General features: G+C 45.6%; 4 protein-coding genes across 4 annotated transcripts; 3 read left to right on the forward strand and 1 right to left on the reverse strand.

Moving 5' to 3' along the window:
- Nucleotides 1-638: 638 nt before the first annotated feature.
- Nucleotides 639-2,421, forward strand: AGABI2DRAFT_178984 (hypothetical protein; the record flags this gene model as incomplete). The annotated part of the gene is made up of 7 exons (XM_006462030.1): nt 639-678; nt 735-827; nt 882-1,081; nt 1,134-1,473; nt 1,520-1,656; nt 1,716-1,811; nt 1,858-2,421. 7 exons carry the CDS (start codon nt 639-641, stop codon nt 2,419-2,421), a joined length of 1,470 nt encoding a protein of 489 aa, XP_006462093.1.
- Nucleotides 2,422-3,386: 965 nt separating this feature from the next.
- On the reverse strand, nt 3,387-5,259 carry AGABI2DRAFT_193398 (hypothetical protein). Its single transcript, XM_006462031.1, has 6 exons — nt 5,233-5,259; nt 4,934-5,075; nt 4,713-4,882; nt 4,527-4,659; nt 4,031-4,467; nt 3,387-3,964 (listed from the first exon to the last, which is right to left on the reverse strand). Exons 2-6 carry the CDS (start codon nt 5,069-5,071, stop codon nt 3,463-3,465), a joined length of 1,380 nt encoding a protein of 459 aa, XP_006462094.1. The 5' UTR covers nt 5,072-5,075; nt 5,233-5,259; the 3' UTR covers nt 3,387-3,462.
- A 69-nt stretch (nt 5,260-5,328) lies between these two features.
- AGABI2DRAFT_223295 (hypothetical protein) lies at nt 5,329-9,056 on the forward strand. The gene is made up of 18 exons (XM_006462032.1): nt 5,329-5,451; nt 5,506-5,517; nt 5,570-5,593; nt 5,643-5,683; nt 5,737-5,764; nt 5,818-6,057; nt 6,106-6,160; nt 6,214-6,225; nt 6,281-6,492; nt 6,545-6,800; nt 6,857-6,943; nt 7,001-7,010; nt 7,063-7,154; nt 7,205-7,307; nt 7,357-7,599; nt 7,656-7,861; nt 7,910-8,035; nt 8,091-9,056. Exons 1-18 carry the CDS (start codon nt 5,354-5,356, stop codon nt 8,955-8,957), a joined length of 2,712 nt encoding a protein of 903 aa, XP_006462095.1. The 5' UTR covers nt 5,329-5,353; the 3' UTR covers nt 8,958-9,056.
- A 222-nt stretch (nt 9,057-9,278) lies between these two features.
- AGABI2DRAFT_186153 (hypothetical protein) lies at nt 9,279-12,722 on the forward strand (the record flags this gene model as incomplete). The annotated part of the gene is made up of 13 exons (XM_006462033.1): nt 9,279-9,454; nt 9,553-9,751; nt 9,884-9,969; nt 10,030-10,090; nt 10,155-10,406; nt 10,466-10,709; nt 10,766-10,966; nt 11,018-11,111; nt 11,184-11,276; nt 11,336-11,438; nt 11,503-12,180; nt 12,239-12,439; nt 12,501-12,722. Exons 1-13 carry the CDS (start codon nt 9,387-9,389, stop codon nt 12,720-12,722), a joined length of 2,502 nt encoding a protein of 833 aa, XP_006462096.1. The 5' UTR covers nt 9,279-9,386.
- Nucleotides 12,723-12,900: the final 178 nt, after the last annotated feature.

Raw genomic sequence — 12,900 nt, forward strand, 5'->3', positions numbered from 1 at the left:
CAGAAAGAGATATGTGTTACTCACCACCAAAAACTGACTTATCTACCAAATTTCCTTCCTCCTCTTGTTGTCGTATGAAATTCCGGACCTTACTCGTTCAGATTTTGCTATCACCTTGCATGGTTCAAATTGTACAATCCCTTCGGAATCACAAAGTTGTCCTGTCAACAGTTTGTGGACGAGCAAGTACGCTTGAGATCCGGCCATTATATTGACAAAAATCTTAATTTAGGACGGATACTAAGTTAGTCTGAATTTGAAGCATTTGCAAACTTCGTTCCTGGCTAGGGTAAGCTTTAGTCTCTATATCCGACGTAAGTAACAATTCGCTAAAACATAATCATCCCAATGACAATGAAGACTTTCCGATGAAGACTTTCCGACCGTCGACCGTTTCCTTCCTAAGAGGATAAGACGTGCTTACACTCGAAGTACTCTGAGTGCCCTCACGTCGCCTTACCTCAAGACGTAGTACATCCTCATTCTCTGGCCGACTGCTACGCAGATGCCGTCATTGCGACCGAGCAAAGTTCTGCGGTTGATATGAAGCCCTGGACGTCTCGTAACGGTCAACGTTAAGCAGAGGAAAGTATTGTCCCCCCCACTCTTACTTTCGTACTCGTTCACAGTATCTTGCTATGCCTCCGAGGAAAGTTGCCACCAAATCTGTTAATGCATGTATGTTCTTTCTTTTTGTTCTAAATCCTCACTCTTCCGCTCAATACTCTCCATAGCATCGGTGGGGCTGGCCATCTTTGCAGCCCCTACCGAAGAAGTCAAGGTAAAAGTGCCCTCTACGAGCGACAATGAAGAAGAAGAAAAAAGCGGTATGTCTGTTCATTTCACTTACAACGTATCGATGTACTACAAATAATTCATAGTCATGACCCTTCCCACTGTGCCATCGAAGAAGCCAATTACACAAAAGGCCTCTGGGTCTGTCAAGGGAGGCAGTATCAGACGAGGCGCGAGGCAAGCAGTCAAGCAAGAGGAAGATTCTGACTCATTGACCAATGAAGTCAGCGTTGTACAAGCCGCGGCAGGAGATCGTGTTACGACGAAACCAGTAAATGGTTCCGCTGTATGTCGTTTTGAAATTTGTTCTATCGAAAAACCTTACCGACCTATTAAAGCGGTTGCCTGCCTCCAAACGTCCTGAACGTCAGGGTTTCGATACATCCGTGGCCTCAGTAGCCAAAAGTCCTGGTGCAATAAAGTCAACTGCTACACCGCAAAATTCAGCTGCTACGCTGAAGTCCTTGCCAAAAAGTTCTTCCACTGCACCGAAAGCTGTGGCACTGATGAACTCGACTGCGCGGAAGTCGAAGTCCGGTGCCACATCAAAGAGATCCTCTGCTTCGTTCAACTACTCCTCCACAGGAGAACAAGAAACTGCGGAAGCAGACTCCGGAGTTCCTGAACAATATCTCGACGAGATAGCGGCTCTCAAGGCCAAGCTCGCTCGAATTGAGGGTTAGTGTCTCCTTCTCGTGTGTTCTGGTCATTAAGGTTTTCATAGCTACGATCGATGAATGCAAGAAAAATGCTTCATCAGGTTCCATGGAAGCGAAGGAGATTCCTGAGCCTCGAGGAAAGTACAACTTACAAGACGCAATGGGACTCAAAGGTCAAAAACTGTTGTATAATTCATGTAGAGTAAATTTATCTATTTCTTGCTTTTTCATCTTATAGCTGATTAGACATAAATTCAACAGGCGACTGTGGCTTCAGTCATGGCATGTGCCAACCTCCCTACCGATTTGGACTGGCGTCGTCAAGACAGTATTGTCGTTGCGGATATATTCAGCCAGGTGAGTTAAATTTATTCACTCGTGATCGCACCTGCATTCTCGACAGGTCAAAGAATTAGAGCCCCGTCTGGCTGGCTTCGAGAGGAATTGGGCGATTGCTGCTATCGTACGGACCATCAACAAAAATAAACGCAACTACCATGCCAAACTTGCCAAGAACTATGTTCCGCCCAAGCTACGAAACGGAGATGTTGGTACGGTTACCGGTGTAAGTATTGAAGGCGACGAAGTCGCCTATGGACACAATAGTGAAGGTGACGAAGGCGCCTATGACCACAATAGTGAAGATGACGAGCCCGCGGAGTCCGACAATAACAGCGACGCAAATGAGGGGTTCTATGAGGTGCGGGAAGGGCTTAATGAAGATGAGGAAGAGACTGCGGGTATTGTTGACTCGAAAGAGGCAACAAGTGACTTGGATAGGGGTGTGAGCGATCTCGATGAGGAAATGGGTGGTTCAGAGAGTGATTATATGGAAGAGGAAGATGGAGGGACAGACGAAGAAGAATGCAAGCATGCCAGACGAAGGTCGTTAAAGCGACCGCTGCTTGTAGACGATGATAGTGATGAGGATGTTGACGATATCCCCAGAAAAAAGATGAATGCTTGAAAGGACTTTTCTCTATACATATCTAAACTTTAGGTTTTTCACACTTAATTTCTGAAGGAATCTGAAAAGGGCCCCTGATGGCTAAACTTCGGGGATGGAGTATTATTTTACTGATATTTCGAATGTAATCACGTCGTGGTAAACTCAGATACTATACGGAGGATCGTGGTACGTCTTAATGTGAAAAAGTCCTTCCTTTCCTCCAATAGAAATGTAGATCTTCCCTATCTCACGGGGCTCACGGTGAACGATTCATATGTGTTAGCCATAAACAGCCACTGATGCATTCCTTGTCAAGTCGTCACCGGCCTGTTATCTCCTCATCATCAAGACAACATAACACATAACCTACCCTACACCTTGACAAAAAAAATCTATCGCCACTGAAGCATACACATCCCTCACGAATTTGTTACCAATTTGATATATGTAAGTCCGATAATGATGATTGGCAGATAAGTACCATTCTAAAAAAAAAGTACTCATGGGTCAAAGTTGTTACCATAATTTTCTTTAGCTTCATCATGTCAATGATCATGTAGTTAGGTAACCGTAACACCATCCCCCTAACTTATCTCAATTATCAATATGTATATCATGACCGAATGACCACCGGACACGTACACACGGCCGAATTCAAAATAACTTTCTTCAAAAACTGATCTTACTATCATAATCATAAGAAGCTCTTCTGTTCTCATAGAGTTCGCAAGCGCAAGCGAGTTTGGTACCACAAGGACACCAACCAATACTATTTTCATTTATTTATACATCAGTTTTTTAAGCGCAGCGTTTCAAATTTCAAATTCAACTCTCATAGCATAAGAAAAGAATAAGAAGCTGATAAAAATCAGTTTACCGTTTCATCGAGATTAAATGATGTGGTGGTGATTTAATTGAATTACCGGTATGCTCCCATCGTTTGATCAAAACAAGGGTTGTTCAAATGGTTGCGAATGAAAAGAAAAAAAAAACAGCTTTTGTGCTGTTATCGAAATTGGTGTCTTGTTACATTGGTACAGATTACAATACAATCAATTCCTACGTATCCCATTGAACAAGTACACATTCCTCTCTCCAACATTCCTTACTTTCCTCTCCCATATCCACAGTAACGTAACAACAATCCTTCTCACACGAAAATATCATGACAGTACCCCACGACATCCCATCACCACCGCCCTTCAAAGCTTCTTCCACGGCTTTCTTTCTTTCTCCGTCCATCTGTTCTCTTGTCTTTTTACGTCGCTGATCCTGATCGCCAGGTTGATCGGAAGTAGCAATCGCTGTTGACGTGATGGTATTTTTAAGTATGTTGATGAGATTGGGCATCAGTTGACATTCAAATATCCGAGGGGATTTACATATGGAACAGGGAGGTATGAGGTTGGATGGTGGCGAGTAATTTCGCTGTTGGTTAGGCCGAGGTGTTACAGTGAATGCAGATTTGGTTACGGTTGTGATATTGGAAGTTGATGTGGAGAATAATCGGTCAAAGATGTCATCTTTGGCGAACGGAAGTGGCGTCCCTCCGAGCTCGTACCTGTAGTAGCAGTAGTTATATTAAATGTTCTTGTTTGAAGTGTTCATACAGACAGAAGAGACTAACCGTAAACATTGTTCGCTCTCATGGCTAACGCGTTTTACGAATCGTTCGAAAACATTGTCAATATCAAGAGAGTTTTCGTAAGCTTCGCTCCAAGTGGTACCACTCTTGCTCTCGTTTTCCGGATCGATAATTTTGACACCGGGCGGTAACTTTGGTTGGGTCACTGGGGGTAGATACTCTGAGGTTGTTGAGAGGTATAGCGGGTCGTAGGCTGACGTGGCTTTCCATGGAGAATCATCTAGCGTTGTCGCGGCAAGGGCTACGGTGAGGGATTGTTGCGAGCTGTCGGATTCGTCGTCAGTGTCACTGCCATCAGAGACGGGTTCTTCAGCGCTCGGGGATGGTGACGGAGCAACGGGTGGGGGGTTAGAAGCACCGAAGATCTGGTTGCCGAGAGCAAAAGGGTTGGAAGGCGTATTGAGCGCTGATGTCGATATCTATACAAATCGAAATGAATCAGGAATGTCGTTATGAGCTGATGAGAAGCTAAGATTACGGCGAAGGGGTTGGTTTTGGGCTTTGCTTGTTCGGCCGCCTTTGCTTTTTCACGCTCTTTTTTTATGGCTAGCTTTTTTTCAAGCTTTGCGGCGTATTTGTCGTTGAAACGCAGTCCCCGCCAGGCGCGGATGCTGAAGAGAAATTGAAGCGACCAGGAGTCGTTTGTTTGATCGCAAATACACACCTTCCGTCCTTCTTTTGACAGCCGCCGCGTGAGCAGCCCCAGACGTATAGTGCTCTGTCCCTGGGACTATCCTCAAAAGGACACCAGATTTGTAGGAGGAGGTGCATGGGGAAAGAGCAGACCTTGCAGAGAGAAGATTCAAAGGAGGGTTCACGAGAGGGAAGAAAAGCCTTGTTCGAAGAGTATCAATATATTGAAGTACATGTAAGGAAGGGCCGTACAGGGTGGCCGCCGATACGCGATACAGCTGCGTCGGTGATGTCGGCAGGATCGTCGATGACGCCATCCGGGACACCTAGGAGGACCTTTGTTTCTACGCCTGCGAGCTCGTCGTCGTCGTCATCCGACCAATCGGGCATGGATCTGGGAGAGAGGATGTGAGCGACTGGGCAGATAAAATAGCAAAGGAGGAGAGATCAGAAAGGCATGAATGGTAAAAAAGAGGATATCGTCAAGGCGCAGCGCTCTGACTCGTCATCTGTGGTCATCTTGCGACAGAGCAAGGGGATTTTTGACTGACCTTGTGGTGGGCAGAAAAAAAGAGCGGCCAAACAAGACCAAAGGGGGTCGGAGGCAAGATCGTGGATCTTGTGATAGCTAAGTAGAAGGAGACAACTCTTGAAGTTGTTGTTGTCCCAGCCATGGCCTCGCTCCTTGCGGCCCACAAAGATGACTCGTCCTCGCTCGTCCACCGCAACAAACGCCGCGGCGTCGCCCTCTCCTGTGCTGAGTGCCGCAGGTATGTCTCCCGATAGATCTCCTCCGGCTTCCCCCTCACCCGCTCTCTCTCCAGGTTAAAACTCAAGTACTGCACTTTTTGGTCTTTCTCGTCCCCCACGCTCACCGTTTTCTGCCAGATGCAGCCGCGTCTTTCCTTGCAGGTTCGTCCGCATCAAATGCCTCTTTTGTTTAATCTCATCTTTCCCCCAGCAATTGCGTCAAGAAAGGCTGTGCCGCCATCTGTCCAGAAGGTCATCCAAACCTGTCCTCCGTCCATTGTGCCCCTTTGCTGACGCTTTCGTAGGCTCCCTCACCACCGGTAAAGGAAATCGGTGAGCTCAGATCACCGCTTCCCTGATTCTCCGCCCAACTGTTCACTTGGCAGTTTCGTCCTCGCAAATACAGAGGTCCTCCACGAAAAAATCAATCAGCTAGCTAACCGCGTCAGGCACCTTGAAGATGCCCTCGCAGAATCCCATTCCCGCTACTCAGAACAACCCCATCACCTCCTTTCAGACGAACTACTACAGATCAAACGGCCTCTGGAACGCGAACGCATGAACGAAGTAGCCCAAAAAGAAGAAAAGGTAGAACAAAGCGATTCCATCGATGCTATGGGTTCTCTGTGCGCTTCCCCCTTTGCAACAAGTGTCAGAGCTGATATATCTTCCAGGTCAATCTCTCAAGACGGTCGCTCTACATTTTTTGGCACTACTGCCAATTCTTGGGTAGGCTTCTCGTATTTCCCCGCAGTGTCATTGTCCTGACAATATCGGCGCAGTACTTGTTACAGGTGCGAATGCCCGACCCCTATCTCCTCCACGACACAAATAACACTTGCATCCCAGAACGAAGGAGGTTCGGATGACGAAGACGACTCCTCGAGTACCCAGGACCAGATGATTCCCGCAGATCTTTCATGGTTGACCTCTGCCTTTCCATTCAATAACGTCGGTATCAAATCAGCTCTGGACATCCGGACCACTATCACCGGATACCTTCCGGATGCCAATACCGCTCGAACACTTTGTGATATTTATTTCCGCCATGCTTCCTGGATGTGTGTCTCCCTCCCATCCTATGTAAACCCTGAGATTAACGCGTATGTCCAGGTATACCCCAATCACAGAGCTCGATTTTTTTGAAAATATGTTTCGCCCGACTTACGACCAGAGCGTTAGCCCGCAAGAACCCTTGGGTGCGCATGCCCTTGCCGTGCTCTTTCTAGTCCTTGCCCTTGGGACCCTCCTCAAACTAGATGCGCCACCACATTCACCTCAGGCTATGCAATATTATCAGCTTGGCCGAGCATCCCTGGCCCTCGAGTCGATACTTGAAGAACAGTCAATTCCAGCAATTCAAGCTCTGGTAGGTTTTTCTACCTTCCCGCCTTTGCGTCGGAAATATTCATCGCATGTGTGAAGCTGCTCATGTGTCACTTCATGTTCCTCTCCGAAATGGGAAGCCCGAGATGGGTTATCATGGGAATCGTGGTCAAGATGGCACATAGTGTAAGTTTATTTCTGTCATGATCATGTAATGACATATGCTTATGGCTACTGTGACAGATCGGACTTCGTAAGACTATTTCCGACCTCATGTTCTGTCGGCTTGCTAAAATTTCGGAAAGATCGTGACAGTGGCAAGTGGAAACTGAATCCCGAGGAGACACTCAAACGTCGTGCCCTATTCTACGAGCTATTGACATACGATTCTTGGCAGGTGGGCGCCATACAAATCCCTTCTTCTCGGCGTTCTGATGTCATTTCTAGAGCCTGACGTATGGTCGGCCACCCTCCCTGTCTTCTGCGCATATTGATACCAGGTTTCCACATGAAACGACAACAAATGCTCAGGGCGAAATTGAGATGAGCTGTAAGAATCTCCCCCCTGCCCGTTATTACTGCCTCATTTTGGGGTTTAGTTGCGGCTTGGAAACATCGTTTTTCAGCGTTGTGTCTCAGTGTCGTCCATGATCAAGCCTTTGGTGCGAGAACGCCATCATACAAGGTTGTTACGGACCTCGACAAGAAAGTGAGAAATTTCTATGTTCCTCCCAGCTTACAGATTCCCGGGTTTGGTGGATCAAAAATCGGCACGGAAGTAGAACGACCGACCGTTCAGCTGACGATGCAGAGGTATATCACCTTCGCCATCAGAGAAATGAGTGAGCGTTATCAGATTTTTTTAAAAAAAATCGTTCTGATTGTCGGGTTATCTTAGCCTTGTTCTACATGCACAGAGGGTTTTTTGCCCAGGCACTTGAGGACAACCCTAACGATCCCTTGGGAAGCAAATATTCTCAATCTGTTCTCGCTGCCTACGGTAGTGCTTGTACATTCATCGGCTTGATCGAGAGTCTGTTTCAACAGCAGCCGGAATTGACAGAACGCATGTGGTTTTTGTTTACTCATGTATTCTCTTGTTCTGTAAGTAGATTCAGGTTTCTCATGCATGATATTGATTTTTTTCGGCAGATTGTATTGGGATCAATGGCGATCAAGACGCAGATGCAGCTGGCTCCCTCAGCACTGTCTTATCTCGAGACGGCTTATAATTTGTTTAGTCGCGTTTCTGACAATACTCGGACGTCTAAAATCTTGGTATGTGGCACTGGCGATCCATTCAAAATATAATTCGCTCATTCAAAAGTGATAGCCTATTCTAGGAAATTTACGGGAACGTGCGCGAGCTGCTCTTAGTGAAAAGTCATCAGTGTCTCTTCAAGCCGAGGCTGCTCGGATAACCGGTGCCAACCCGAAAATCAAGAGCGAAGTTAACGAGTTATCGGCTCTGGGAGGCATGACGCGTCTAGTGGCTCGACGTTCTTCACAATCGCCTTCTTATACATCAAGTCCGGTCTCACAACCTGCATCACCACCTGTCATGCCTACGGAACCTGTGTCGCCTGCGCTTACCTATCAGTCGTCTCCGATGCAAGAGTATCAGAGTTGGGCTCCTTATACTATGAATCAGGGTTATGGAATGGAAGCCCAGGAATACCCTTCGTATCAATCTGTTCATGGTGTTGTGCAACAGATGAATGCTGGTCCTCCTCAATCACCACAACAGCATCATCAACAGCATCAACAGCATCAACCGCACTCTCATCATCGTCATCAATCTTCATTGTCGCCTCACCAACAAATGTCACTTCAACAGCAAACAACCCACTCTCAACAGCAAATGCTTCGACAGACATCATTACCCTCGAGAATGCCACAACAACACCAACATAATCCGGTATTGGGACATCATCATTCTCAGTCAATGAGCATGCAACAACAATCTTCACCAGTATCCCCACAGATTCCTCAACAGCAGCAGCAGCAGCAACAGGCTGCTATGTACAATGGGAATCAGATTCAACAACTTGCTGGGGGAGTATTACCCGAGTTCTTTGGATATGCGGGCGCGAATGATTATAGTGCTCAGGTGCAGATGATATCGTCTTCGCCGGAGTCGACGACTCCACCGGATCTCAATGTGACATGGTATAATTTTATGTCGCAGTTCCGTCAGTAGGTTTTGTTGGTTCGTGAACGCTTTCTCTGTCATTTTCAATTTCAATCTCATTTTTGTGTTTGGAGTATATAAGATTTCAATTTTTTTTCTTCTTGTTCTTGTTACTTTCTTGACCGTTACATTAGTCTATAACCCCCCACAAATGATTCAGTAAGCTGCCTTTTAGCCCTTGTTTTTTTTTTGTATACCGTAGATTCGTAGAATCATCGTCATGTTTCTGTTGTACTTACATATATAGGTATATCCTTATTTGTCCCAGTTATTTCGTAATGGCCTGTTCTAATTTGGTGATCGACGCTTTCCTGAGCTTGCTTGAGACGTGTCGGCGTCGCCTATACGAGTACCCTTTCGTACTCCGTCCCACTCTTTTGAAACTTTCCCCTCGTTTTTCCTTTTGTTGGTCTGCTGAAGAGCAGGAGCAAGGAGAAGATGCCTGTTCCTGATGCGAGGATGCGTAATAAGATTAGTTTGAATCCTACAAAGGTGATAACTACTTCGTGAGTTCCCATTCGTTCTCCCAAACTTCTCCATTGCTTTTCATTTCATTTCGTTTTGTTTATTTTGTTAATTTGGGATGTGGGTGGTTTTTTTATAGGATATCAAGCAAACAGATACCTAGATTGATGGTTGCGGATGTGTTGGTTGTGGTGGCATTTCAATCGACGAAGGAATGGTTGTTGGATTTTGATGTGGGTGTATTTTGGGTTGTGATGAGGGTGTTGGCGTGTGGTGGTTTGGGAGTGTTGGTTTGGGAGGTTGGGACGCAGCAGGTTGCGAAGAGGAAGGATATAGAGGTAATTGTTTCCTCTTCGTTTGCTTTGTTTTCTTTGGGTTCCCTGGATTGGGGGACTGTTTCTTTACGCCCTCTCACTCCCTCTCCGCTAGCCCAGAAGATGATTGATGAGTATTTTTTTTCTCTATTATAGTGGTCGGCAATTGCGATGGCTGGTGTGTTGCTGTTCGTTCAGCAGTCTTGTTTGTTTACGGCGTTGTATCGACTATCTTCTCTTCGGTACGTGAATTCCGGATAATATGGTTTTGGGTTGTGAAGAATTGAAAAGAGAGTTTTTAGGACACTCATGTTCGCTTATTTTGCGAAACTCTGGATCTCGACGTTCATCACAGCATCCTCTGTAAGTCACCAACTCTCCTCCCCCAAATACGACTCTCTCCCTCACCCTTGTTTTCGTATTACAGGCCAAGAAAATGCTTGCAGTAACTTTAGCAGCAATGCTATCTCTATTATTCGATACCCAGTTTTCTCTTTCTGCCATTTGGAGATATTTGCCAGGATATGGAGCGCTGCTGTTGCATGGAATTGCGACTTCGGGATTGGATCATACACTTGGTGTTATTGGACCTTCGTTAGGTGAAACGTTTACTATGGCGGCTTCGGTTCTGACTGCTTCTGTTGTCGCGTTATCGTTTTATGCTTTCAAAGTTGTCATCGTAAGTCTACACCAGTTCATATCTATACTTGGCTGACTTTATGCTTTTGTGTTATATAGCTCCATTCACCACCGACACCGATACTCCCACTCTCGTCTCTCGCTATTATCCCGATAATTTCGTATACGTTGTTGTTTTATGCACCTCTTACGGCTAGGTCGTTGAGTCATCAAACGAACTCGCCAGGACATTTTGCGTTGTCGTTTCCGACGGTTTTGGTGGCTTCGACAGTATTGGGACCGTTGGCGTTTAATCAATTTCCAAAGTGGACAGATTTTGTTGTGGCTGGGTTATTATACGTCGGTTTGTGTTTTCTTTCTATTATTTATTCTCGGGCGCCAGTTTATCTTGCTTTTCAGGAATGTTCCCAGAAAGTCTTGATATGCTTACTTCCCGTCCGAAAACTCCAACTTCTAGACTTGTCAAGTTATACATGAAGACGATTCTATCGAATCCGGAATCGAGAAAGATATTTTACTTTTTGTTGCTCAATTTATGTTATATGCTTGTGCAGATGTTGTATGGAGTTTGGACGAACAGTTTGGGACTTATATCGGATGGTGCGTGTGTTTCTTTATGAGAATTCGCGGCGGTGGTTGATTGTTTTCTAGCTATTCATATGGCGTTTGATTGTATGGCTATTGGAGTTGGGTTGTTTGCGTCTGTGATGGCGACTTGGGAACCTAATGAACGGTTTACATATGGGTGAGTTTTTTTTTTCAGGGTGATGATGAGTGGAGCAGAGAATGACACCTTGTTTTTTTTTTTTCTTTTCAGGTATGGTCGTATTGAGACTTTATCAGGATTTGCGAATGGGATATTTTTGATCTTGATTTCGGTATTCATCGTCTTTGAAGCTATTCAACGGATGTAAGTTTTTCTTCTGTTTGTGGTTTTTTGTCTTTTTTTGACAAGTTGGGTGAGTATAGTTTGGAACCGCCGGAGATGAATACGAATCAGTTGTTGCTTATTAGTATGCTGGGGTTGGGAGTTAATTTGTTTGGTATGTTTGCGATGGGTGGACATCATCATGTAAGTGGAATTCGTACTCTTGTTTATTGGGTTGAGTAATGTTAATGGAATTTTTTTTGGTTAGGGTCATTCTCATGGGCATGGGCATGGACATGGACATGGACATGAGCACTCGGGTTCTCATTCCCCGGCACCTGCGTTGAGTCCAACTCATTCGGACTCGTCCCATTCACATTCAGTCTCGCACTCACACTCACACTCGCATTCACATTCGCATTCGCATGCCGCTCCTGCATCTTCATCTCACCTACAAGTTGAATTTCCCAAAGGCAACGATCATGCAGACGGTCATTCTCATTCCCATCCACACACTCCACGAGCTATATCTTTTTCACCTACAACATCCCCAGCCCATCTAATACATTCTCATTCTCAACATCCTCGTACAATCTCACTTGATCCAGGGTCTTTACCACCTCAACGACCCGGACATCAACGTTCTATATCCCTCGCACCTAGACCCGAATCCTCCTCATCCTTCCCTACACCTACATCTGCAGCAGCGCACCTTCATTTACAGAAAAACAATCGTCCTGTTGGACATGGGAGAAATCCTTCATTGCATATTTTACCGCCTAGGTTTGAGGAGGAAGGTGGTGTGTCGACGCCGTTGACGCCGAGTTATAATTTTGTGTTTGATGAACATTTGGAGAAACATCATCATGGGGAGAGTGGACATAAGGAAGGACATGAAGGAGGACATAGTCATAATATGCGTGGAGTTTTTTTACATGTTATGGCCGTAAGTTGCATGAACTCCCCTTCTCTTTGCTTTTCGCTAACGTAACCCTGTTGTTTAGGATACGTTGGGATCTGTTGGGGTGATTGTTTCGACGTTGTTGATTCAGTTTTATGGATGGACGGGATTTGATCCTATAGCGTCGATGTTTATTGCGATATTGATTGTGGCGAGTGTTGTGCCGCTTGTATTGGATACAGGAAGGATATTATGTTTGGATATCGGAGATCGGGATAATCAAATTCAAAGAACCGTTTCACAGGTATGTTAATCTATACTTCCGTCTTTATAACCCTTTTTTTTTAACGTTCGCAAAAAAAAAGTTACTTGATATTCCTGGTCTTCAATCGTATACGAATCCAAGGTTTTGGCCGAAAGATTCATCGAGTTTGGTTGGGTCGATACATGTGCAATTGGAACCTTCTGCAGCGTCTAGGGATCCGACGAATTTGCAACATTCGAGTGTGAGGGTGATGTATGTGCAGATGGAGAGGGTGGTGGAGAGGGTGAAGGAGGTGTCCCATGACGGAATTCCATTACAATGACGAAGCCCACGCTGCCGTCGGACAAACCCCATTCTTCCTGAATTATGGACTTCACCCATGGAAAGGTAATATCACGGTTGAAACGACAAACCCCACCGCCACCTCCTTGATCGAAGAATTAGAGGACGTGTGAGAAGAGCTAAAGCTGCGATGGGATGCAAACAACGAGATGATGAGA

The sequence above is a fragment of the Agaricus bisporus genome (assembly GCF_000300575.1).
Source record: "Agaricus bisporus var. bisporus H97 unplaced genomic scaffold AGABI2scaffold_6, whole genome shotgun sequence".
Classification (NCBI taxonomy): domain Eukaryota; kingdom Fungi; phylum Basidiomycota; class Agaricomycetes; order Agaricales; family Agaricaceae; genus Agaricus; species Agaricus bisporus.